The sequence below is a fragment of the Emys orbicularis genome, chromosome 1, assembly GCF_028017835.1.
Source record: "Emys orbicularis isolate rEmyOrb1 chromosome 1, rEmyOrb1.hap1, whole genome shotgun sequence".
NCBI lineage: Eukaryota > Metazoa > Chordata > Testudines > Emydidae > Emys > Emys orbicularis.
In genome coordinates this window covers 127,467,302-127,493,923 of record NC_088683.1, presented here as the reverse complement: position 1 = coordinate 127,493,923, position 26,622 = coordinate 127,467,302, and the positions used below count along the sequence as shown (strand labels likewise).

Sequence of the window (26,622 nt, the reverse complement as noted above, 5' to 3'; positions counted from 1 at the left end):
TAGATCCTCAAAGACATTTGGGCACAATGGGAGTTAGGCACCAAAATATCTTAGAGCATCTGGGCCCTAATTCCTAGGTTGAAAACCTGACTGCCACTGCGCCTTTAAATATCTCACCCTAATCCTATGAGGTTTATCTATTACTACTTGTAAGTTGTCGTCTTCATTTTTGCCACTTCCCTGTTCGTGGTTGGCAATTTTTATAGCCTTCTTCCAAAACCCTTGATCATATGCCAGGCTGTCATGAAGATTGGCCTTTGTGAGCTCCACTGATATCCAGTCCATGTACAGAGTCCTTGGTGTCTATCGCTACTTCTAAGGCCTGGTCTACACTGGGGGGGTGGGATCGATCTAAGATACGCAACTTCAGCTATGAGAATAGCGTAGCTGAAGTCGACGTATCTTAGATCAACATAGAATCACTTGCTTCGCATCCTCGCGGCGCGGGATCGATGGCCGCTGCTCCCCCGTCGACTCCGCTTCCGCCTCTCGCCGTGGTGGAGTTCCGGAGTCGACGGCAGAGCGATCACGGATCGATTTATCGCGTCTACACTAGACGCGATAAATTGATCCCTGATAGATCGATCACTATCCGCCGATCCGGCGGGTAGTGTAGACGTATCCTAAGTGTTCATGGTAAATACCAACAGAAATATCCAGCAGACTGTGAAAATATTAGGACCAGATAGTGTAAATGTGCATCACACCATTGAAATCAATGCAGTTATGTCAAATTACACCAGCTGAGGACATTTTGGATTGCGTCTATTTTCTTGCCTCATTATTGCAATATATACATTCCTCCAAATCTCATTTTTTAAGGGCAGATGCTTGATGTTACTGCACACAAAATGGATTCGTCTTCTGATGCTACAGCAGACAGAAAGGTTACATGTGATTGTGGGAAAGTCTGGGTTGAAAGCAGGGACAACGCTGGCTGGTTTTCTGTCAATGGAGCAATGCCAATTTACACCAGCTAAAAATCTGGTCTAAGAACTTTGCCATCAGCAGAAGCTTTGTAACGGAGAGGAAACAGAGTCAAAAGCATTCTTACATCATTACAGTAGAAACTGAATGGCAAGCTACTCCATCTTTTTAAATGCCCCGAGTGGTAAAATGCATATTAAACTTCTGACAACAGTCAGCCTAAAGATTGCTTACCTGGAGTGTAACCCCAAGGCTCATAGTATGAGGGAAACACCCCCAAATGGCAGCCTCTGACAAAATCTTCATAGTCCATGGGTAATAATGGACTTGTTGAAGACAGGAACTCTGGGTGTAATATCACCTGGATATTCAAAACTTACATTAGAGCCGAAAGAAAAATAGAATCAATATTTTTAATTATATAAGAGATCAAGCACTTAGTGCCTTCATCCCTAGCCTAAGCCTAAGCCTAGGAATCTGGACATTGCCTTCTGTGTCCCTCCCTAATTCTATTTGTACATAGCCCAGTTTGATAACATTCATAATTTTTGGTACCTTAATTTGTTTCCCCCCGCTAGAGGAGATTTTGGAACAAATTGATAAACTAAATAGTAATAAGTCACCAGGACCAGATGTTATTTACCCAAGACTTCTGAAGGAACTCAAATGTGAAATTGCAGAACTACTAACTATAGTGTGTAACCTATCATTTAAATCAGCTTCTGTACGAAATGACTGGAGGATAGCTAATGTGATGCCAATTGTTAAAAAGGGCTTCAGAAATGATCCTGGCAATTAGAATCTGGTAAGCCTAACTTCAGTATCAGGCAAACTGGTTGAAACTATAGTGAAGAACAAAATTGTCAGACACATAGATGAACATAATTTGTTGGGGAAGAGTCAACATGGTTTTTGTAAAGGGAAATCATGCCTCACCAGTCTACTAGAATTCTTTGAGGGGGTCAACAAGCATGTGGACCAGGGGGATCCAGTGGATATAGAGTATTTAGATTTTCAGAAAGCCTTTGACAAGGTCCCTCACCAAAGGCTCTTAAGCAAAGTAAGCTGTCATGGGATAAGAGGGAAGGTCCTCTCATGGATTGGTAACTGGTTAAAAGATAGGAAACAAAGAGTAGGAATAAATGGTCAGTTTCCAGGATGGAGAGAGGTAAATAGTGGTGTCCCCCAGGGGTCTGTACTAGGACCATTCCTATTCAATATATTCATAAATGATCTGGAAAAAGGGGTAAACAGTGGCAAAATTTGCAGATGGTACAAAATTGCTCAAGATAATTAAGTTCCAGGCAGACCGCAAAAAGGATCTCTCAAAACTGGGTGACTGGGCAACAAAATGGCAGATGAAATTCAATGTTGATAAGTGCAAAGTAACGCACATTGGAAAACATAATCCCAACTATACATATAAAATGATGGGGTCTCTGAAAACATCCACTCAATGTGCAGCGGCAGTCAAAAATGTGAACAGAATGTTGGGAATCATTAAGAAAGGGGTAGATAATAAGTAAGGCTAAGATTTTTGTCATGGTTATTTTTAGTAAAATTCACGGACAGGTCACGGGCAGTAAACAAAAATTCACGGAAGCCATGACCTGTCTGTGGCTTTTGCTGCTGCAGCTCCATGGTTTCCCCCCGCCACTGTGGTGGCTGGGAGCTGTGCGGTTCCTCCTCTACCCAGGGCAGCTGGAAGCTGCAGGGGGTTCCCCTCTGCACACCACAGCAGGGAGCTGCAGGGTGACCATATTTCCCAAAGAGAAAACGGGACACCCCCAGCCATTCGCCTGAAGTGTTTCCCTTTCCCCCACCCCCACCCTGTGCGAGGCTGGAACCCTGAGGAGGGCCCCTCAGGAGTCTGTCACTGGAACCTTGCAGGGGGCTCCCTGTCACCTGTCGCTGCTGTCGCCTGTTGCTGGAACCCTGCCAGGGCCCTGCTGGCTGCCAGCTGGAGTCCAGCAGTCCCTGGGGCTGAAGCAGAGAATGTCACAGAGGTTTCTGGAAGTCACAGATTCCGTGACTTCCATGATCTCTGTGACATAAATGTAGCCTTAATAATAAGACAGAAAATATAATGTTGCCTCTATATAAATCCATGGTACGCCCACATCTTGAATACTGCATGCAGATGTGGTTGCCCCATCTCAAAAAAGATATACCGGAATTGGAAAAGGTTCAGAAAAGGGCAACAAAAATTATTAGAGGTACGGAATGGCTTCCGTATGAGAAGAGATTAATAAGACTGGGACTTTTCAGCTTGGAAAAGAGACGACTAAGGGGGGATATGATACAGATCTATAAAATCATGACTGGTGGGGAGAAAGTAAATAAGGAAGTGTTATTTACTCCTTCTCATAACACAAGAACTAGGAATCACCAAATGAAATTAATAATCAGCAGATTTAAAAGAAACAAAAGGAAGTATTTCTTTACACAACGCACAGTCAACCTGTGGAACTCCTTGTCAGAGGATGTTGTGAAGGCCAAGACTATAACAGGGTTCAAAAAAGAACTAGATAAGTTCATGGAGGATAGGTCCACCAATGGCTATTAGCCAGGATGGACAGGGATATTGTCCCTAGCCTCTGTTTGCCAGAAGCTGGAATGGGCAACAGGGGATGGATCACTTGGTGATTACCTGTCCTGTTCATTCCCTCTGGCGCACCTGGCATTGGCCACTGTCGGAAGACAGGATACTGGGCTAGATGGACCTTTGATCTGACCCAGTATAGCCATTCTCATGTTCACCCCTCTACATACATGGTACCTTTTCTTTTATAATCTCTTCATATAAACCTATTGTGGAAATAGTGTTGACATCTAAAACTATTCTTCAGATGGTTCATTGGTGACACCATCCCCTCTTTTCAATAAGGAAAACAACAGAATTGAACATTATGGGTTAGGGCAGGGGTGGCCAAACTGTGACTCACGAACCACATGTGGCTCTTTTACCGTTAAAGTGCAGCTTGCGGAGGCCCCTACACCTCCCCCCAATTCTCCACCTACCAGGCTGGAGGGGAGGGGCAGAAGCTTGGGACCTCTACCTTGCAACGCGGTGGTGGGGTAGGGGCTTCTGCCCAGCCGGGAGGGTCCCGAGCCCCATCAGGTGCCTCCCGCAGGGCTGAAGCCCTGAGCCCCAGCAGGTTTGCCCTGGCTCTCAAACTTCTGAAGATTGTTGTATGCGGCTTGGAGGGCCAGTAAGTTGGCCACCTCTGAGCTAGGGTATGGCATTTAGCCACAGCCTACAGTGGGGTGTGGTACCTAGGTACACTGCCCCAAAGGAGATCTCACGAGGAGACGCAATCCCTCTCTGAGCCACATAACACTACAGGTGACGATGTAAGCCACATCACCCACTTTGGGAACCCTGCCCAGAAGTGTGGGCAGAAAGAGGCTTTGGAGTACGGGGGCTCAACCTTTACTGGGCTTGCCTACCACAAATATATGGGGTTCATGTTCATTGCAAGGGTTGGAAGGTGCTCTTTTCCTCTCTTTATAATATGGCCCTGTTATTAGATTTGGGTAAACAACATATAAAGCTTTACTGGGCTGCAGGCCCATCAGATGAAATTCCAGCCTCAAAGAAGTCAATGGAAGTTTAGCCATTGACTTCAATGGGGCCAGGATTTTAAAAATTGTGTCTAGAATGTTTTAACAACAGCTATGCCACCCTTAACATTAAATGCCTAACTTGAAATTCTGTGGGTAATAAGCGGGTGATGGTGTCTGTGAAAAGTGACTGGCTGTTGCTATTCGAAGAGGTGTTGGGTATTTTATTCCGCATATCTCTAGTAAGAATAATTAGGCTGAGGTAGTTTAATGAAATTCTGTTAGGAAAAAAAAGAGAAAAAATTCACAAAGAGAGATTGTACCTTAACTCTGTCTGTGCGGTTATTGAAGAGTCCGATGCGCCGAATGGTATTGAGGATCGGGTCATTGGAATCATCGATCATGTTGTGGGTGGTCACTGGAGGCAGAGACTGTCGCTACATCAGAATAAAGGCAAACTTTGATCAAGGCATGAAAAATTGCTGGCAAAGAATCCATTAACATAGAATCTTAAGGTGAAATCCTGGCCCCGTTGAAGTCAATGGGAGTTTTGCCATTGACTTCATTAGGACTAGGGTTTCAACCTTCAATTTTAAGGCCAGAAAGGAACATTGTGATAATTTAGTCCAACCTAGTGCATAACACAGTGCCATAGAATTTTACCTAATCATTCTTGAATCTAGCCCAATAAATTCTGTTTGTAATAGACGGTATCTTTTACAAAGACACCCATTTTGATTTAACGATTTTAAGTGATGGAGAATCACCCACATCCCAAGGTAAGGTGTTTTAATGGTTAATTATCCCCACAGTTAAAAATGGAAGAGTCCAGGAATCAAGAAGGGATGGGAAATAAAACAAGGACTGAGATGTAGTAGGACGAGGAATTGTGAAGAATTTGAATTTACTATTAAAGGAGAGGACCAAGGAGTTCAGGGAAATACATCAGGTGGTGGGAGTGCTCTTGCGCTACCAAAAGTAGTTAGGATGGTTTGATACTAATTCTTAAAAAGAAACACAGAGACAATGGAAAAAACACACAGACTGCGTTTAAAAAGTTGACTTTAGGAGAAACATACATGATGGAAAACGATTCTCCAAATCATACATATCCCTGTTCACTATACATGATCCTTATATATGACCGTGTTTAGCTTTTCCATCCAATAACTGTGTAAGTACTGACTATTCTCTCTGACCTGAGTTGAAAAGATGGCTCTTTTCATAATGGTTACGTCATCCCGGTCAAGGATCTTGTTCAAATCTGGAATTTCTCCCCTGCAAAGGCAATACAGACAGGGTATATCACCAAATGACTTGTTATTGGTCTTTTTGGACATTATGATTAAGAGTTTGCATTAAAGTTACGCAGAGAAGATGAAGAAACTCAAATAGAGCTGATCCAAAATTCACTGAAGTCAACAGGCATCTTTCCAGCCTCTTCAATCAGCTTTGAATCAGGCCCTTATAGAGTTTTTTCCTGTTTTCTCTATATTGTATCCACATGACTATCCTGTTCTCTTTCTCCCCCCACAGCTTTGCTGCAATTCCCCCTTTGATGTATTTGGAATATTTGAAAAAGAAAACAAGTCACAAAACCTGTCATGAACTTTTATTTCTATTTTTTTGTCAAAATTTAATTTTCATTTTTAAAAATTTCCCATCAGCTCTATAGGTGAAACCAAACAAGACAAAAAAGTGTAAAAAAATTGTGTCCATTTTTCATAGACATTCCCTTTTTTTTGTTTTTTCCAACCCAATCTTTTGCATTTGGGATCATATAGATCTTCTAACTCAGGCTAAGATCCCTTTGAAATCAATGAGAGTATGACCTGATAAAGGAGTGCAGAAATTTTCTTCCTTTTTACTATAAGCAAAGTTTCAGTATATCAGAGTTCCACTGTATTTTATCTACCTAAGCCACTTATATGGCCCCATTACCATAATACCCCACAATCCTTAATGTATTTATCCTCACAACACCACAGTGAGGTAGATAAATACTACTATCCCCATTTTTTAGATGGGGAACTGGGACAGACAGACAAAGGATAACATTTTCATAAACACCTAAGTGACTTAGGAGCCTGCATCCCATTCATTCTCAACGAGACTTAGGCTCTTAAATGCTTAAGTCACCTTTGAAAACGTTACCCTAAGTTACTTACCCAAGCTCACACAGGAAGTCTATTGTGAAGTAGGAACTTGAACATGGATCTCCTAAATCCCTAATTACGCCTTTTGTTCCTATCTCTCCCCAATTCTTTTCTTACATCCATAATACACATATATAAACAACGCAGGTGATACAACGGGCTCCTCTGCAATATAAACACAAAGTGACCTACATACTCACTTCAGTAGTGCATCGTAGAGTTTCTTTCCAAATTTTTCTTTCACACATTGTGCGGTGTCCCTAGTAAATAAATATGAAAAATGGGACATGTCAGGGGCAGGGCCAGAACACACAGTGTTTCTGCTGGTGCCCTAACTTATGCAGGGGGACCCAGGATCAGGGGAGGCAGAAAGGGAGCTACGGCCAATTCTCAGCCATACTGACTGTGATTTCAGCACTGCTGAGGAGATGACCCACAGAGATTTTCCCAAGGCCAAAAATGAAGTCAGTGGTAAAACCAGGACTAGAAATTGGGAGTGCTTGCTTCCCAATCCCTTACTCTGACAAATAGACCTTGCTAATGTCTCCGAAACAGAAAAACAGCACTGCAATGTCTTGGGTGGAAAAAGCAGTGAAATGGGACACTTTTCAAGGTTGAGAGGTTTCAAACTTAACCTAACCTAGGGGGGGAAAGAGAGAGAGAAGAAATAGGTTTGTTTTAAAATTCCCACCTGCAAGAGCCTTCAAAAACAAGGGATAGGACAAACTGTAGATAAGCTGCAAGCTGTTCCTCCTGATAAATTGGTTTGAAAACCAGATAACTTCTTGGCAAACCTAGGCCAAGTTGAAAACGCATAATAACATCTGCACCAGACAATGTTTACGTCGTTTACCATTTTGTTGTAGCCCTTTTGCACACCAGTAAAAAGCGCCTCTAAGTACAACTTGCAGTTAGCGTATCCAGCCACTAGATGGCATTTCACAGAACATAAAGTACAGCTAAAAGCACTGCACTCAAAAACCAGCAAATGTAGTGTAAAGTCATAAAATACTTCTATGGGACTTTTCCTGCCTTTTTGCTTTTTGAGCATTAGCGATGGGCCTCCGGCAAAAAATGTTATTGGAGCACCCTGAACTTTGGAAAAATTGGATTCCAGCTCCCAACCGTTGGTTGCCTCCTGGGTTACAGTGGTTAGACTCTATATCCCACCAACACAAATCATAAAAAGCAAGGCAATAAGAAGGTAAGTCATTCACACCTCTTTGCATCCCCACTAAACAGCTCCCCTTGTCAGCCCCAACCACCTCTCTTCCACCATCTACATATTTTCACTTTCACTCTGAACAACCAGCCATTACCTCAAAACCCCTTCTATCTTTAATGGTTCTGAGCAAGCTTTTCAAAGGTGTTCACGGGAGTTGGATGCATAGCTGCCCTTTTCTGCCTTTGGAAATTTCCCCCTAGATATTTGTGTGCTCTGATACTTATGGTGTAGTGGTAGCTAACGGCAAAACCTTAACAGTGACCTCAGAAGCTTTAAGGCAAAATAACTCGCCAAACATACGGAATGTATTACAGACAGATGTGCTGATTACAGTTGGGCAAATTATTTTTTGGCAAATGGGAAATTAGCTGAAAAATGCATTTTTGGGTCACAAACTATTCATGAATTTGGATTGAATTCAGCAAAAGTTTCAGCTCAAAACAAAATTGGATTTAAAAAAAAAAAGTTGAAACTGGTCAGCCATTTCAGAATTAAATATTTTGACTTTTTGTTTCGAAGTGTCATTTTGTTTAGGGAATTTTTTTTTTTTTTAACAACGGTGAAAAACACCCCCAAAATGACCCCAAACAAATTTAAAACAAAAAAATATCAGTTTAGGTTAGAACAAAACTGTTTTTTTTTTAATACAGATTTTGTTTGTTTAATTCTCCAAACTGAAAAATCGATGATTTACTCAGCTCTAGTGCTTATCTATTGATATAAAAGCATCTAAGGTCACTTAAAGTTGTGTGTTAAAAGCAAGTGTGCGGAGGTTGCGGTATGAAAAAGGAGCACTGAATTGTGTTACTGACAGTGTGGTAGGCAGTATGAAGGTGGAAAGGAATACACAAGTCTTTCTCCTTAACTTATTTCCCTGCTTTTAAAATTATAGGTGGATGGAGCATACCCTGCCACAATCTTAACTGGCAGTAAATGCAGTTTTTATGTGCTATTAATATAGAGTTAGGGTGGTTTTAACAAATTACACTGTGCGTAGTTCTGTTTGTGCTTTGTATTGGTGTGTACAAGTTAGCACTTGCCTCGGCTGGTGATATTTATACTGGGTTGGCTACACCAGTGCAAATCTCCAACATATAGATTTATAGATTCCATGGCCAGAAGGGACCACTGAGATCATCTAGTCTGACCTGCAGTGCAGCACAGGCCACAGAACTTCCCCAAACTAATTCCTAGAGCAGATCTTTTAGAAACACATCCACTCTTGATTTTAAAATGGTCAGTGATGGAGAATCCACCGTGACTGTGGGTAAATAGTTCCAATGGTTAATTATTCTCACCATTAAAAAATGTACACCTTATTTCCAGTCTGAATTTGTCTAGCAGCTTAACTCCCAGCCATTGGATTGTATTATATCTTTCTTTGCTAGACTGAAGAGTCCATTATTAAATATTTGTTCCCCATGTAGATACTTATAGACTGTAATCATGTCACCCCTTAACCTTCTCTTAACCAACATGGATGTGCTGCACCAGTTTTAAACCAGGGGAAGATGTATTGATGCAAGCCTTGTATTACAGCGATGTAATGTGTCTGCAATGAGGATTTGCATCTGTGTAGCTACATCAGTACAAATATCCTCAGTACAGATAGACTTGGTGTCAGACTGCCTATGCTTGCTGCGAGTTATGTTTCTCTGCAGTGCAGTAAATATATACATGTTTGTGACCATTCAGAATTATACCATCTTTAGAACACAGAGTTGAAGTCTGCTTGTTGGCTTTAGTGTGCGGGTGCTGGGTGGTGTTGGTGGGCTGTGCTATACAGGAGATCAGACTAGAGGATCTGGTGGGCCCTTCTGGCCTTAAGCTCTATGACTCTATGAAGTTACAGCCGGGTGTTCCTGGTCATCATCATGTTTATGGCGGGAGTTGAAATGACATGTTTTCTCTACTTCATTAATTTTTACTATCACTCATTGTTACTAATGTTTATTTTTCACATGTATAAATGAAATCTTCTCAAGAATGAACACTATTAAACATGTAAATGTGGAATGGGGCTATGGGGTGTACGGGGAAGAGTGGGGAGGGCATCAAGCCAGGGAGGCTGCAGGGGCATTGGGGCTAAGGGTGTAGGAAGGGAATCTGTGCCCATCTAAACAGCAGGGGTCAGAGATTCAGCAGAGAACTCCACTGACCAGCACTGCTCTCCAGCCCCCATGCCAGCATCTATGCCTTCTCCACATATTTTCTCCCTTCATGTCCATTCTACCCCTCATCCAGGCCCCACCCCCCATTCCCTGGAAGGTCTTGATCCTCCCCAGTAAGAGTCCCTGTTAGTCTGCTCACCTCTGGTCCATCAAACTGGGGTGACCTTCCAGCAAGCCACACAGGGTTAACCAGAAGTGGCAGTTCTGCTCCTGAGTCAACTCAATCTGTGTGACCACCACCTCTCTGACCCTCTTTCAAAAGTGTCCCAGCGCTGAGCTGTTCTGAGAATGCATGCGAGTGTGAGACGTTTGGGAGTCATTGAGAATGTGTTCCCTTAGCTAAAGGAAAGCAAAAGAGTAAGTCTGGCAGGAAACATTGCAAAAGAGGTGCTTTGAGCAGTTTTTCTTTTACAAAAGTTAGTAAATAAAAAAAAAATTGCATGGAAAATTCAATGGCTTCCTGCAGAGTTATTGTGTTAAATTTGGAGACTGAATTAAATCATTGTGTGAAAGAGAGGGGTTTTAATTGTGATTTAAGTTTGACTCTCAATGCATCCTTGTCTATGGAGTTTCTTTTGCTTCCACCCTACCAGTGGGCAGAGCCAAGTCTGATTGCGCTTTTAATGTTTGGAAGAGTCTAGATGTGAAGTTTGTTATTTACTCCATCTGTAAAATGAGCTGAACCCCACTGAATATTGCAGAACGCTGGATTCTGATCTGAATTTTGCAGCCTGGGGCCATTTCTAATGAATATTTGAGGTGAACTGGGAGAAAACAAAGGGAACTGCGTGAGGAAAGCTAAATAAGGCTCCACCTGGATTCATGCCACAAGCTGCCTCTGAAACTTATTCAAATAGGATAGGCTGCTTAGTTCACAGCACAGGAAGATGGGGCTTTATATCCCAGATCAGCCAACTTCTATCCCCTGATTACTGCCAACCTCTTTTGGCATTTAATCTCCATGGCATCCCTGATATCAGCTAGTGTTACAAGGTAATGCTGATGGCAGGTCCTTTTATCCAGCAGCTTAAGATGATGATTACCACAGTACTGCATATGGTTGCTCAAAGGCTGTTCACAGCTCGAGTACCTGCGAGCAGTGCAGGTACAATGCACCCTGTATGGTTTTCACTTGCTGAGCTGATGTAGATGGGATCAATTTATCCTGAGTTGCACTAGAAAATCACTGACCACACACTGTAGCTACAACAGGCTCTTCCGTTTACCCCAGCCAAGCCCCAGTGTTTTCCCTTTGTATGTTTCTCTTTATTTAAACTTTCCTTTTTATTTTTTCTGAGAAACACAAGAGAGGTCAAAATGCTTATTGTAAACCTGGCTGCTTCTCATGGTGCACAAAGTGTCCTACATCCGACCTTGAGAGAAATCCTAGCCTCACTGAAGTCAATCACCAAACTCACATTGACTTCAAGGGGGCCAGGATTTCACTCCTATAGAGTGTTTCTAGTCACAGGACTGATGCTTTGGACAAGCAGTTCTTACAAAAAACTACAGGTCCAGCTCCCAGTAAGTTTCATGTATTCTTTTAAGAGGGAATAGCCTTCCACTGAATAAAGCATGGTGTCTTTGAGGCAACTGTTTTTAGAGGGATGACTGGAGAGAATGTGTCTTGGATGCCCTTGATAAAGGTATTCCTATGTGAAAACTGTGGCAGAGGAACAAATCTGATCTGATTTCTCTCTTTCATATATGGCCAGGGGTGGCAGGTTTGTATAATTTTTGGTGGGGCCCAGAACAGGTCCAAGGCGTGTGTGTGTCCCCCTCCCGCCCCGGCGCCTAAGGCTCTGGGAGGGAGTTTGGGTGCCAGAGGGGTGCTGACTCTGGGATGGAGTTTGGGTGCTGGGTGCAGGCTCTGTGCTGGGGCAGGGGGTTGGGGTGCAGGAAAGGGTGTGGGCTCTGGGAGGGAGTTTGGGTGTTGGGTGCAGGCTCTAGGCTGGGGCAGGGGGTTGGGGTGCAGGAGGGGGTTTAGGGTGCTGGGTATAGGCTCTGGGCTGGGACACAGGGTTGAGGTGCAAGAGAGTGTGCGAGGGAGTTTGGGTGTGGGTGCTGGCTCTGGGCTGGGACAGAGGGTTGGGATGTGGGAGGGGGTGCGGGATGTGGGACTGGGCTGGGGAAGAGGAGTTTGGGGTGCAGCAGGGCTGGGGCAGGGGGCCAAAGAGGACGCCTCCCCCCAGCCCTCTCCCCTCCGGCAGCAGCGAGCTACCTCAGCCTGCCCCCGGCGCCACTCCCTTGTAGCTGGCTGCAGCAGTGGCTGGTGAGGGAGTGCAGCGTGGAGCTGCAGGGAGCAGCCGCCCACTGCCCAGGGCAGGCAGGGACGCTCGAGGGAGACGCGCGGGGGCGGTAGATGGGGCCAGGGGAGAGACCCGGCCCCAAATATTGGTGGAGCAGGCCCCCGGGCCCTGAATTTGCTGGGCCCATACAACTCACCATCCCAGTACATGGCAACTACTAGATCAGTTCAGTGATCCCAAGGATATCACTTCTGTTACTAGTGTGCACTTCGAGTATGAACCATTCAAGGATCTCAAAATAATTTACTAATATTAATGAACTGAGCCATCAAACACCCCTTTGAGGCATTTAATAACAATACTAGAACCCATTTCTTATATAGTGCCTTTCACTCATAGATATCAGAGTACTTTAGAAAGGTGGGGAGTATCATCACCATTTTACAAATGGGGAAATTGAGTCAGAGAGGTTAAATGTCCAATGACTCAGAAACAAGAACAGAACCCAGGTTTTATGGCTCTTTGTTCCTTAACCCTAAGACCAGCTTTCTCAAATGTGCAGGTAAGGTTAGTCGGTTTAGCCACTTGTGAGGAATCCACTTTTAATTGTTTATTTCCCTTATCAAACAACAACTAGTCTATGAATGTGTTCAGTGAAACAGGTTTTGCATTCTTTGAGCCCAGTTCAATCTTGATATGACCACTGGTTTCACTGATGAATTTGGCCCTATGGGTTTAGAGGACTTGTCTGCATAAAACTACATAGTAAAGCCCATCTTTTCTCACCTGGAATAAAGGAGAAATTAAGGGGTTATTAGATGGAGTGGCTGGAGGTTGAAGGCTAATTTTAGTGGGATGCCCCACCAAATACATGGTAGAGTGGCTTTAGTTGTTTGAGAGGAGAGTTTATTAATTGGGAAAACAGAGGAACTTAACTTTGTATTAAAAATATTAGACTTCTAATTGTGTGTTTGAAATTTGGGGTAGTGGCCATAGCTTGGTGCAGGCTCTTGAGAAATAAATAATATCATCTACTATAGCATCATCTTGCATGAGTGGCCAATTCATGCTCCATATTTCATAATAAAAGAATGGGAGTAATTAACTCCTTTCCCCCCAGTGACAGTTATACTAGCAAAGTCTTGAGGAAGAAAGCTTGCCTTATACTCTGAAGGGTACGCTACCCAAGATCTATGCGTTGTGCTCATTTCACTCATGCAGTTAGCATTATGAGTGTTGCTGGAGATCAAAGGCAGGATGTGGTCCAAAGTGAGTATCAGGATCAGACAGAAGACCCAGTGCTTGATTCTCCACTGTCAAAACCTTGTGCTGTCACACCCATGTCAAGTGAGTGCAAAATGCGAACCTTCCGATCGGAATGCTAGTGTTTAACATTCACTTTACACGGGGTATAAATGGTGACAAGGGCAAAGCTATTGAGAATCAGGTTCCTTGTTAATAAACTAGAAAAAGGAAGGGGAAATACCTGCCCTAATTTATTATCCTTATCTCCCTCTTCCCCACAAATGGACTCAGGTTACTTACTATCTTGTATTTAGCAAGAGGGAAAGTAATGAGCCTTATTCTCCACCAAAGCCATTCACTTATCCCTTCAATTCACCATTCAAGAGCAGTAATGAGAATGGTGATTACCATAGTTGCTTTCGTACTGCTTGGCCTTTCAGTGTTTCCACATTGAAATTGTTCGTCTTTGCTGGCATGATGAAGAACACTACGACTGTAACATCACTTCTGTGAACCTAAACAGAGGAAAGATGGAGGGAAAACTTGCAATGTTAACAAGAAATCGTTATGCAGAAACTAACAGAGATTCCAGACAATACAGAAACCTTGTCCACACTGGGAATTAGCCATAGCAGATGGTCAGCAGAACCCATCGCATTTTAACTAGTTGTTCAAGAAGGCCCTGATCCTGAAATGAGGTCTGTCGGGGTGGACCCTGCCTTCAGTGGGGCTCCATGTAAGTGAAAGAGTGTACTCAAACATCGCTCATTGCAGGACTGGAGCTAAAAGGGGTTACCAGGAAAGTCAAATACATTACTGAATATCTACACTGTTATTTTTACTCTTCAACGAGGATTTCAAAAGATGTAGATATAAAGCCAAACTGCAAAGATAAAAACCACACACAGTATTTAAAACCGTAATATTAAGTTACTGTGATAACAGCTAAGATGATTTAAACTGAAAGAATTGTTTAAAAATCAAATGCAGTTTTTATCATGTGTTCCATTTCTTTGCACATTGCATTTCAATCAGCTCGATGGGTGTATCCCTAGCAGGCATGCAGCTAGCATAATTTTCTCCTACAGGTCTCCCAGCGCTTGTTGCAGCCAGCAGAAACTGCCATGGAAAATCTGGGCCTTTGTTTACAGTTGGTTTTTCTTGCTGGTTCTCTCTCCTGCCTTAGCACAATGATGTTTTTGCTTGTTTGTTTGTGTTTTGGCCGGGGGGGGGGGGAGGGGGAAATATTTACATAGAATAGAAACCCATTTTTTAAATTTTAATTTATAAGCATCTCTATTAACATTAGGAGTTGTAAAAATGTTTCATTTAATTGCAGCACAACTACATGATGAGCCTAATGTATCTGACAGCTCCCTTTATGGAGTTACTGGCACCCTCTAAAAATTTTTGAAAGATGTTTTCTAATACATATTCTTTCTAAAGGACATGAACCAAAACCTGGGATGCAGCATCTTGGACATCAGAGAAGTTTGCTTCTGTATCTTGAAGACACAGTCGACAGATGTACATCCCTTGCCACTAGAATGGGCCAGAGTGCTTTCTCTTGGTGTAGCTGAGGAGGGTCTGTTCCACTATCACAATCCATTAGCCACTTAAGAGAAGAGCTAGGTTACAGCAGCTGGAGTGGTCCCAAAAGGCTGAAAATTGCTGGGGCACTGCACTACCAGCTTTTTTCCTCTGACCCCCAGCATCCTTCCTATCTACCTGTGTACCAGAGGCATTGGGGCTGGCAGGTGGTATAAAACAAGCCGGCTTTATGCCAGATATGGTTTCTCCCATGCGGGGGGAGATGCCTCATCAGCCCTCTTTAGGGCAGATACAAGGTCCCTTTGTGCCATGACCTTAGCTGTTAGCAAGGATCTGTCCCAATGTATATTTTATTATCTTCAACATTTCAACCAAGCTTTCAAACCATCACCAAAACGGTTCTGTAAAATATTTACAAATATTTTCATCAGATGCCACATATATGTAGAGCTCAGACACGCTACTGGACATCCATTTGAGAAGCATGTGAAGGGAAGCATTCCTAGATTCACAAACAGCACAGATAGCTTGCTCCTCCCAATTGGATTACCCTCAGCAATAATTGCAGACCGGATGTTCTCCATGATTCTTGTCAGCAACACTTTTTGTTAGTGTCGTCATTAATTAGATACAATAATAGAACGGTGCAATGCATCACTTAAGCAATTCTTTCTCCTCTTCGTTATGCAAGACATTAGCTGTAAACAGCATTAGTAAACCTTAGCTGGGTGAATGCTGCTAAAACATGTCTAATGTTATATCGCATTTAACCACCAGTATAAGGTGACCTGTTGTGTTGGTGAACAGATCAAGTACTTCCTTTCAGTCCACTGATTTCAATGGGACTGGAAGGGCCCTCCTGGGTCACTGAGTCAGCCCCAGCTATCACAGGAAACCCTCCCCATCATATGTTAATGGATGATGGCAGTAGAGCAACTGTAGTGGAAAAGATTCTTCTGTGATCCCATGACTCTAGAAGCTCGGGCTTTAAGAAAAACACCAAATATCATGAGACTCATGATAAAGTTCTGAGAGTTGGCAACACTGCAGTGGAGTAAGATAGCAAGCATGCCTTCCAATATTTGTCTATGGTTCAAAGGAACAAAAATGAAAATCTGGTGGATACTAAGGGCTAATCACTGAACTGCTATTAAATACACTGTATACAGAACACAGGGCAGCACTGCAGGGACACAGACGCTGCAGGGGATGGAGTGAAGCAGGCAGGAGCACTCTACAATAGGCACAAACAGTAGCTCTACACCCTCATGAAGTCACTGTTGGGTGACAGAGATGTTTGTTAGTCTGTCCTTCTGTCTCACAAAAGGAATCAATTTAAAAGTCAATTGGGTCTCCTGTTTTTGCCAGTCTGCTGTATCTAGGGTTTATTGTTATTCTGGAAGTTTCTTTAGTATCTAGATTGTAGAATCCCAGAGATGTGGAAATTTCTGCTTGAGCTGGTGGTGAGGACCACATTTTCCTGCTGTAGCTGGGCAAATATGCAAAGGGATTTCATAGTGTGGAGATTCTTGCATGTGATCTACACACTTGGGTGAATGTCACACTGATAGAAAGAAGAGTGTGTGTGTGTGTGCGTGCATGCACACATTTAAACTATCTGCAGCCACACTACTGTCTGCCAAGAGCAAAATAATACATTTGATTTCTATGTGCCCTTGCCCAATAGACTCTGAATCAGATACTTGAAGCTAAGCCCTACTTCAAAAATAGCAATAGAGCATCTGCACCAATTACTATAAAAAAACTCCTAGGGCCCCAATCTCTGCTACACTAAGGTCACTTCATGCCACTCTGACAGTGTAGAGGGTCCTGAAAACCCTCCTGAGAATATCCCCTGGGCAGAGTGCCTCCTCAACTAGTCAGTGATGGCAAAAAGGATCTATGCAGGCCTTGCTCCCATTCACTGGTGTAGGAGGTATACTGAGGGCAGGTCAAGATAGCAAGGAGGTATAGCCAGAGCACACTGTACTATTGCTATTCCTTGAGTCCCAAGGCCATGGGAAGTAGTGTTTAATTTACAGCAGCCCTCAGGGTGATCTGACATTAGACTGAGCCAAGCAGAACTCTGACTGCCCCCAAAGTATTTGAAGCTACCTTTGCCCCTTCCTGCCCCAAGCACAGAAATGGTAGTCCTGAGAAATTGGTCCTTAATGCACAGAACTCCAAGTTCCTGGGATAAACATGGTGGGAAGGAGCTCAGCAGGATGCAGGCAATGGCACCCTTTGGTTGGGCAAAGTATGGGCACCCCAATTGACAGGAAAGTCTATGAAGCTAAGCAAGAAAGCCATCACATTGCTATGGGACCAAAGACATTATAGTAAACAAAAGCATGGTGAGATTTTTGTATGTGACCTACACACCTGGGTTAATTTCATCTTGATAGAATTAAGTGTGTGTATAAGATATCTGCTATCTGCATTTCCAAATGCTTTCTTACCCGCAGCAGGAAGTTTAATCTGGATAAGGCCTCTAGAAACAAATCAGCTCCTTTGTTTGAATATTCGTATCTCCCAGCGATGAAGAAAAACAAGGTCCTTGCAAGGTTGAAGTCAAGATGGCTGAAACCAGGCAAACAAACACAAAAAGGTTCAATAGGTGATCAAACAAAGCAGAGAGCAATTCTCTAATCAGTGAAGGTCACTGACATACAGCAGCTGCCTTCCTGACCCACAATCATCAAAAAGTTAAGGATTACCTACAGTACTTCACATTAAAGTGGCCATTGAGCTCCCTCTTGGGCAAGTAGCATACCCGTCACCTTCTGCCTGATCCTACAAGGGGCTAAGTGGAGCCAGAAATGAAATCTAGGCTTTGGATCCTAACTCCCGGTCAGTCACTGGAATCACTAGGTAACATTCCACCTCAGATATAAAGTGCTCTTTACAGTCTGCCTACTCTAGGTCCTGCTGTAAACGGTCTACAACCAGATGCTAATTTTGAAAAGAAAAGCATACCCATAGAAATGGCCTCGAACGAACTCTTGGATCCTAGCCTTGTACATGGCATGCAAATTCTGAAACTCATGCATTGCTGAAAATTTCTTAATGTTCAAGCCATTTGGAGTAACAACATCTGGAAGAAGCAAAGAAAAGGCAGAGAGAGACATCTTCAGAGTTTGAGAAAGCTTTAAGGAAAGAACCAAAATATCTTTAGTTGTCAATACGTAAAGATGTACTTAGTCTTATTGGTCATGATGGGGAAATGGTCTTCTCTAATGCTACAGCTTTTCATCACTTCATCTCTATAAAAGCAGCAGAAGACTATAGACCAAATTCTGATCTTAGTTACACTGGTGTAATTCCAACATAACTCCACAATGTTCAGTAGAGTTACTCCAGCTTTACACCTGTGTAACGAGGGGCCTTTTGTCCATAGGGCCACTAGAGGAGCCACCCTACTATCTGTAGCATCAAAATCGCTTTGAATCATGTTTTACCTGCAGAACTGTACCTTAACATGCTCTCAGTGTGGATGATTTGATGCTGGAATATTAGTGTCCCCTCAGTGTTGCAGGTGGGGAGTTCCAGGAGGTAGCCTGCCCAACCAGGGCTGTTGCTAAATGCTAGAATTTAGCCCTCTGCTGGTATGTTACATCCCCTTTCCCCGCACTCTTTGTCTGGTTTGTCTCTATGGACTGTAAGCTCTTCAGGACCGGGAACTCCTTTTATTAGATGTTTGTACATTGCATAGCATGATAGGCCCCCATCCTAATAAGGGGTCTCTGGGCACCACTGGAATACACAGAATTGAACATGTATTTAAAAAAAAAAAAAAAAATGTACTGCTCCTCAAAGTATTTTAGGTTTCTCCTGAAAAAAAGCTATGCAATTGTAGTTCGCACTTCTGTAGTCCCCCGCGCCCCCCCCCTCCCCCGAACTGAGGATCTAAAAGTATTTTACAAATAGAGGATTATAGGTATATACGGTTCACTCCAGTTACCACTGAAATGCAATCTCCACTGTGGAAGAGTCCTATTTACTTCAATGAGAACTGGATTCAGCCCTCGGAGCACAGATAGCAGTTTAGAACAGGAAGTGAAGTGAAGAGGGAGCCAGTCAGGGCCGGCCCTAGACCAAATGGCACCCAAGCGAGGAGCGTCTTCGGTGCACACACCCCCACCCCTCCATGGTTAAATTTTTGAATACCTTACTTTTATTGCATTTGTAGCCCATTTCACGACTTTGATGCACAATTTGCACGCATGATTTATCCCTGTCAGATAAGATGATACATTTGCACGCTAGAATCTGTAAATCTGTATTTATTCATGCCATATATAAGCAAATAAAAAATAAGTTTCCTCTAAGCTCATAGAAACTTTTTAATTTTAAGAAAACCTGAAATGTACTAACATCAAGAAACTGAACTGTGCACCAGCATTGGGTGGACCAGTATTAAATAGTGTTACAGTAGGTGACAGCCTTAGAATGTTAACCGTAGTCTTTTAGTTAAAAAGTTTGCTTTTCTCGCCTTTGCCCTCGTGAACTGAAGCACAGCATCAGAGAGATCCAAAAGACTGGCCAATGGCATTTTCAGTGATAAAATAGCAAGCGGTGTTGGTCTCTTGTCGGCCATCGTTGATCGAAGATATCTTCTAATGAGCCTGAGCTTTGAAAAGCTGCGCTTCCCAGTCGTGACTGTGACCGGCAGGGTGAGCAGAATCCTCAAAGCTATTTGATTAGGAAAAGTGTCCTTCGGCTCTGCATCATGAATGAATTGGAAAACTTGTAGTGGAGAGTGCTTTCCACATGGCCAAATGTGATGGATGTTGTCCAATTTGACAGGAGGTTTTTATCAGTGACGTCTGAATATTCCCCATGTGTCAGCGTCCCATGAAGGTCTGTACAATTGTTGAAGAGTGTTTTCCTGTCCGCCGGCAGCTTACTAAGGTCATACAAAAAAAACCCAGGACTTTTTGTCGTTCTTCATTTATCCCAACTATTCTTTGATGGACACTTGAGCAGTGTCAACAAGCGAGAAAAAACCTCCCTCTTGAATTTTTCTTCCAAGCTTCCAGTTACTTCATCTCTGCCCTTGTAACCAAACTGTCTCCTCTTCCAATGAATACAAGTTTCCTTGAAGACAGGCTCAACTCCTAAGTTTTCCACCATTTCTTTGGCAGCAGTGATGGCATCTTCAAATCCATTGTCTTGGTAGATCACAATGAAATCAAGGCAGCTTCTCATCAAAGTAGTAGCGGTCATGATGTCCATCAAATGAGTTTGTATTGCCTTGCTTACATTTACTTAGAACAGGATATCATGCCAAACCACAATTGAGACCAGAAATTTTAGGTCAGCGATCTGGTTTGCCGGACTTTGCGGCTCGTGTCAGATTCCAGCCTTGGCTTTACTCAACTGCGCCAGTTCCATCAGTGCGTCGTAAACCTCAGTCACTTAGCACCTCACTGATGTTATGCTGTCAGTGCAGCTCTCCCAGCACGTGTCACTTAGCAGCTTCGCAGTCAGATTTGTAACATTGTCCGTGAGAATCTTCTACTTGATCATTGATGCTGAAAACAGGATGTATATCCTTTGCAGTTCTCCAAAAGAGAGATACTGAATTTAAAGATGATGATGCTGCATCTGACACAATCAGATTGAGAGAATGGCAGCCACAAGGCACGAAGAAAGCTCTTGGATTCAGCGCAAGGATCCTTGCCTGGACAAGACTGTTTCTTCTCTTCATGTTTGCGCCATGGTCATAGCCTTGGTTGCGGCAGTCCTAAAGCTTTATATTATTCTCATTCAAAACGTTCATAAACAGTTCTGTTAGGCTTTTCCAGTAGAGTCATCCACAGACCGGAAACAGATTAAATGTTCCTTTACTTTGCAGCCATCTTTGTCATCAACAAATCTTACTGTAAATGACATCCATTATTAATGCAGTCCATTATTACAGCATAGTACTTTGCTTTGACGAGCCGCATCAATATGTTTTCAACCAACCTTCCTTTTCATACGGTCAATCAATGTGTTTTGAATTTGTTTGCTGCAGTAATGGTCAATAGCTTCTTTACAAACTACTCAATGTAGGCGCTCACACATGACATCGTCATATTTCTCATGGAGCTCTACCAAATTGAGGAAATTACCATTATGTTCAGTGAACAACTTATCTGACAAGCCCCAGAAAGCCAAATTATTCTTTGCAAGAAAGAGGATAATTGAGATCAGACACTCGAGCACATTCCTCCAATGCTGGGTTTCGACATTAATAATGTGCTGATTTTCTGCATCTATGCATTTTTTCCCTGCTTGATCCTGGACTCAACCTCCATCCATTAGGACTAGGCTGCAAAATGACTGGGTGATTTTTCATGTTGCTTCAGAGCATCAGCTAAATTATGCTAGTAATTGTACCCGGAAAGCACAAGCAACGATTTGGCATTCCTGTCAAATATTCTGCAACAAAAGCAGAACACTGTCAGTTGATTTCAAGTAAACTAGCCAATGCCTATTCAGTTTCTCACCATTCTCAAGCACTCTTTCGCAGTGTGACTTTGAGAAATGTTGCTTCTGCTCATTTACTGGAAATGTCATATCCTTGATTTTGCCCGTCCCATTCAGAATTGTACAATCAATATCAGCAGAGTTTAGGATCGCGGGCCATAAATTAGGAGCTGATGTATCGATTTGTGGTGTGCAATTTTTCTCACTGCTGTTTCTGTCATCATATGAGGCTGATTCTTCTTTATCGTTCCTCTCGTTTTCATGTAAGCCACATTCTTCTTTATCATCACTCTATTTTACACCACCAGGAAAACTGGACGATTCTCCATCACTTTCCTCATATTTCCATTCCTTGTCTTCAAGTAAATCTGCTAATTCCTTAGTAATAAGACCTCCATCATTTACACTCCGCTCCTCAATTTCTTCTGAGCTGGGACAATTGCTACTGCCAAAGCCTGGTCTATGTTGTTCTGTTTCAGATAACTTCCCATCAAATTTGCCCCTTGCTGCAAACTAGATTGCAATTGAACTTTTCACTTCCTATACTGAGCTCCTGAAGGCTTCTTCGAGGGCATCTTTTTTTTCTGTGGGGATAACAGACAGTATTAGGGAGAGCAAAAGTCTATGTTCCACAGTTTTAGAAAGTCATCAAACATTATGTGTTAAGCATGGCAAAAAAGTAATAGTATTTCTTTATATTGTTGTGTAGATAAAGATTCGATCAATACCTCTGGTGTCATTAAATGTGTCCTTTATTAGTCGCTATTTACACTCTTCAAATCTTAAAATACAAGTACATTGTCACAATTACACAATAAAATAAGGTTCACAATATTGCAGCTGGACTCTCACTTTACTTCAGTTCATTCTTATAACGTGTTGACTGACTGGCGATGCTCCGCCCCTTATATACCTGCGAGGGCATGGCTGATAACATTCTAGGAGGTTTGAAAAATATATAGCTCTCAGAAAGTCTTGAAGGTTCCACGAGATTCTACAAAGTTCCAGAACATTCTAGGACGTCAGTGAAAAACAATCCACATAAGGAATACCTGAAACATGTCACTTCAAACATTCTATTTTCCCTTTTGTCGCTAACAATAAAAACAGCCCCCCAAGCCCGGCACCCCAGGCGGTTGCCTGGGTCACCTGCCCCTAAATCCGGCCCTGGAGCCAGGACCTCAGGTGGTGTAATTCAGTGTAGCACTATTGACTTTAATAGAATTATGCTGTGGAAGCAGAAAAAGAACTGTCAGAAAAGAACTGCAATGCATGACAGTTTGTTAGCAAGAGTCAGGCTAACTGTAACCCTAATAACGCGAGATTTGTAGAAGCGAGGATTGTGTGAGGCGGGTGAGAAAGTACTGTGTGAGAAGTTATTGTGACCTTGTATAGATAAGGTGTAGAAGACCTTGTGTAGATAAGGTATAGGAAATATTGTATGTTGGCAAGAGTCAAAACAATTAAGAAATAAGATATCAAGATGGCTTATGTATAACAAAATGCAGCTGTCCCTCATTATTTTCTGTAATGAAAGGTATAAATGCTTGTTGTAATTAGGTATCAGTGAGAGAGACCTGCTTGGCTCTCTCCCTCTGCACAATTGTGAGAGTGAATAAAGCTTCTGACTTGCTGTACCCAAACAAAAAGTGAGAACTCAGTTTTTCTCCGACAATTTGGGGGCTCGTCCGGGATGGCAACGCCCTCAGAGGCACCGGCAGTTACTACGGATCGTTCCCCTTCGAACCCCATGGCGCCACAATAGAGGTAGGAGACCTTTTGAAATCTCTATTGGGGTGTCGGAGGAGGACTGTCCGTGGGGCCGTCTGTCCCTGTTGGGCTCACGCCATCCGAACTTATTGACTGTGCAGCAAGGTCAGATGCTGAGCGGCGTAGGGGAATTGTTTGCCGCCCCCTGTATGCATATGCGAGGTGCATAGGATTGCACCTGTGTTGAGGGGTTGTTACCGCCTCAGCAGGAGGGGTTTTTACTGCCTCATAGTCCGGACAGAGGGGTTGTTTACCGCCTCAAGAGGGGTTTTTACCGCCTCGAGTGATGCATCGAGGTACTTGGGAATAGTACCTGAGGTACTTGGGAATAGTACCTGGAGTAAGGCCTTGGTGTGTGTGTGTGTGTGTGTGTGTGTGTGTGTGTGTGTGTGTGTGTACACCAGTGTGAATTGAGTGTTACCGGAAGACGCCCAGAGTACTCTGCGAAGTCTTTTGGCTCGTGACCAGAACTACTCTAACGCAAGCCCGGTAACTAGAGGATCTTTTAGGAGATCCGACCCACGGTACGCTAACTCGGCCTGGCATCGTCCGGCGAGGAGGCTGCCTGGGTCTAGGAGTGTGTGAACCCATCTTCCCTCCCCTTTTCCTCTCCGTGTGAGCCACTGACAGTCGGACCATCTCACTGGATGCAACAGAGTAAGCGGCGCCGTCTCTCTGAGATTAGCCGACGCTCTTTGCTGAAGGGAGGTGTAGGAGGTCATGGCTATCCTCGTTAGTCTCTCCTGTGTGAGTACCCTGTAGGGAGAGATCCTTAGTTTATATGCCGCTAGCGCGGACAGGGCATCCTCCTCCCTGTGTGTGTGATTGGAAAATGGGTGGGGGACAGTCTAAGGATTCCCTCTCACCCCCTAAGGGTACCCCAGCTTATTTTATGTACGTACATTATGGTCCATCAACCTGCAGGTATTTAGAGAATTGGAATCATTACACGCGTGAAAATTCATCTAAACAATGCCCACTAGAAGGTACCTTCAATCTAGAGAAGATCATACATCTCAGAGGAGTTTTTAATCACCAAAAAAGAAAGCCTCTGACACACAATGGGAGCAATTTGTCTATTGAGGAAAGGAACGGGTTAATTTGAAATTCAGCTTGGTCCAGAGATAAAGAGAAAGTTAATCTGCGTTCAAGGTCAAGAATCAATGCAGACCAGGCTAAGTACAAAGAAAAACTACTTTCGGCCCCAGCTGGCTGTGAAAAAATATAGACATAGTCAAACCAAAGGCAATACAAGTTACAGTGCTGAGATTACATTTGCAAAGCTTAACTGTCCAGTGAGATCCAACAGTCTGCCTTTGCGACCCTGGAGCCGGCGTGGTTTGGGGACGCTGAAGAAGCCACAGGCAGCCGGCCTGGACTGGAATCACTGAAAAGACGCCCCAGGAGACTTCAGGGTGTAAAAGAACTGCCCTCCCAAGAGAGGAAGCAAGTTGGAGATTGCACAGCACCTTCTCTCAACGTTATACACAGACGTGGCCAGTCTGGACATACGTGTGTGAGTATGAAAGTGTGCCTACTCTCAGCCGCAGTAAGTCTGAGAACCGGAGAGGGATTTAGCATTCCTCTCTCCACCCCGGTTGACCGGGAAGGGTGTCAGGTGGATCTACCCCAGTCGTAGCAGGACTGGGCAATAGAGAAGTTGGAGTAATAGGAAGAGTTGTGTACTTGATAACTAGAATTGAGCAATTAAAAGCATAGATCATGAACCAGGCAGCAACTCAAACCTATGCCCAGGGCAAGTTGCAAGCCTTGAGACAGGACTTCCAGGCAGAAAAGGAAGCACTGGCTAAGCAAGTACCGGTCCTTCAGGGACTTGTCAGAATTTAACCATTTGTGTTTGCATATGCTGTAACAGCAGTGTGTTTGCCACAAGAGAAAATTGAATAGTTAAACGCCAATGGGCCCTGCGTTTTGCCCAAGTGGCAAGCCTCACGAGGGAGGACTCGGGTAGCCTTGTGAGTAAGAATGTTTAAGAGAAGAGACCAGGAAGGGTGGGGGCTAGTTGAGAAGCCCACCCTCCTATCTAAATTGGTAGTGAAAAAGCCGGTGCCCATGGAAGGGACGGTTCAGCGAGAAAAGCAGGATTGGGCCCAAGCGGGCAGGCAATAGATAGAGAGATTGGAAAACAGGTTGGAAACTTTGAGGGCATAGTGGAAGGAAAGGAGTAAGTAATTATAAGCATGGGGATTTCAAATCCCCAGGATAATAATTGGAATGGTAAAATCTGAGTTGAGTTGGGTGTCGTTTTGGGAGACAAGCAAGTGATTTAAGAAAAGAGAGTGAAAAGTTAACTCTGTAGTTGCTAAAGGGAATCAAGCAGTGAAACTTGGTAGGAATGTCTGTAAGTAATTCAGGCAAGAGGTTATTTAAGTGGAATTATTCGACTATGAATACGTTAGTCTAATTTGCTGAAGAACACTCCTGCTGTATACAATCTGTGTTTTATAAGTTTGAGATGAATTGGTATTGTTTAAAGTTGCAAAAACCGAAAATACTTTTGCCAGACACAGGAAACTAGTGTTGTTTAATACGGTGTTTAGCATTTAATCCTTAAGGTGACTTAATGCTTTACAAGATTTAAAATGTTTTAACTAAAGACCAAAGGTTGTGGCTGCAGCAGGGTAGTCAAAGCCAGGAGAATAAAAGATTTGAATTTGTTTTTGGGTAACAAAATAGCAGATAAAAGATCTGGTAAAAAGATAGAGAAGGACAGTGCCCCTGGCTCTGTGTGGTCGAGCTGTCACTTTACTAGGGGTGCATGGAGATTTTGTAAGCACAAAAGAAACAGTTACACCTTGTGTAGAAATTGATGTGGCTAGTGTTATGGAAATTGAATTGTGGAGAGGATGTGCATTTTCCCCAGAACATGTGCAGTGTATATTGTAGCAGAGGTAAAAGAAATGCAAACCTACCAGTATAGGTTGTGTTGTCTTTTTCAGATCACTGGGTGTTTGAAAGCAGGAGCTAGAAGTAAAAGGCAATCAAAAGTCTGGGAAAGTTAATTGTGTCCCTTTTAAAGTAAGAATCTTTAAGCTGTGGATAGCTTTGGATCTGGAAGCAAGCCAGAAAGCATCTGTATTAATGCAATTTTCTAACTAATAAGGTAGAAGCCACTGAAACCTGGGCTGCCTATGAAACAAATACAAGGAAATATGGGGTAATTCCTCTGTTTTGTCTAAAATCAACAAGAGTATGTGTATATAAAGGAAATATTTTAAGCAATGACTGACTACCCAGAAGGGGTAGACCTCTGTTCTTTTGTCTTTCAG

At 43.2% G+C, this 26,622-nt stretch overlaps 1 protein-coding gene across 1 annotated transcript in view; it reads right to left on the bottom strand.

The window, feature by feature from the left end:
- The window catches only part of GYS2 (glycogen synthase 2), an 83,061-nt gene that overhangs the window by 7,904 nt on the left and 48,535 nt on the right, over positions 1–26,622 (bottom strand). Inside the window, exons 6-12 of the mRNA XM_065413880.1 lie at positions 18,065–18,182; positions 17,548–17,668; positions 13,946–14,052; positions 6,848–6,907; positions 5,691–5,769; positions 4,815–4,928; positions 1,162–1,288 (exon numbers count right to left, since the gene is read on the bottom strand). Coding sequence (XP_065269952.1) covers positions 1,162–1,288; positions 4,815–4,928; positions 5,691–5,769; positions 6,848–6,907; positions 13,946–14,052; positions 17,548–17,668; positions 18,065–18,182 — 726 coding nt within the window. The remainder of the gene's footprint in view (positions 1–1,161; positions 1,289–4,814; positions 4,929–5,690; positions 5,770–6,847; positions 6,908–13,945; positions 14,053–17,547; positions 17,669–18,064; positions 18,183–26,622) is intronic.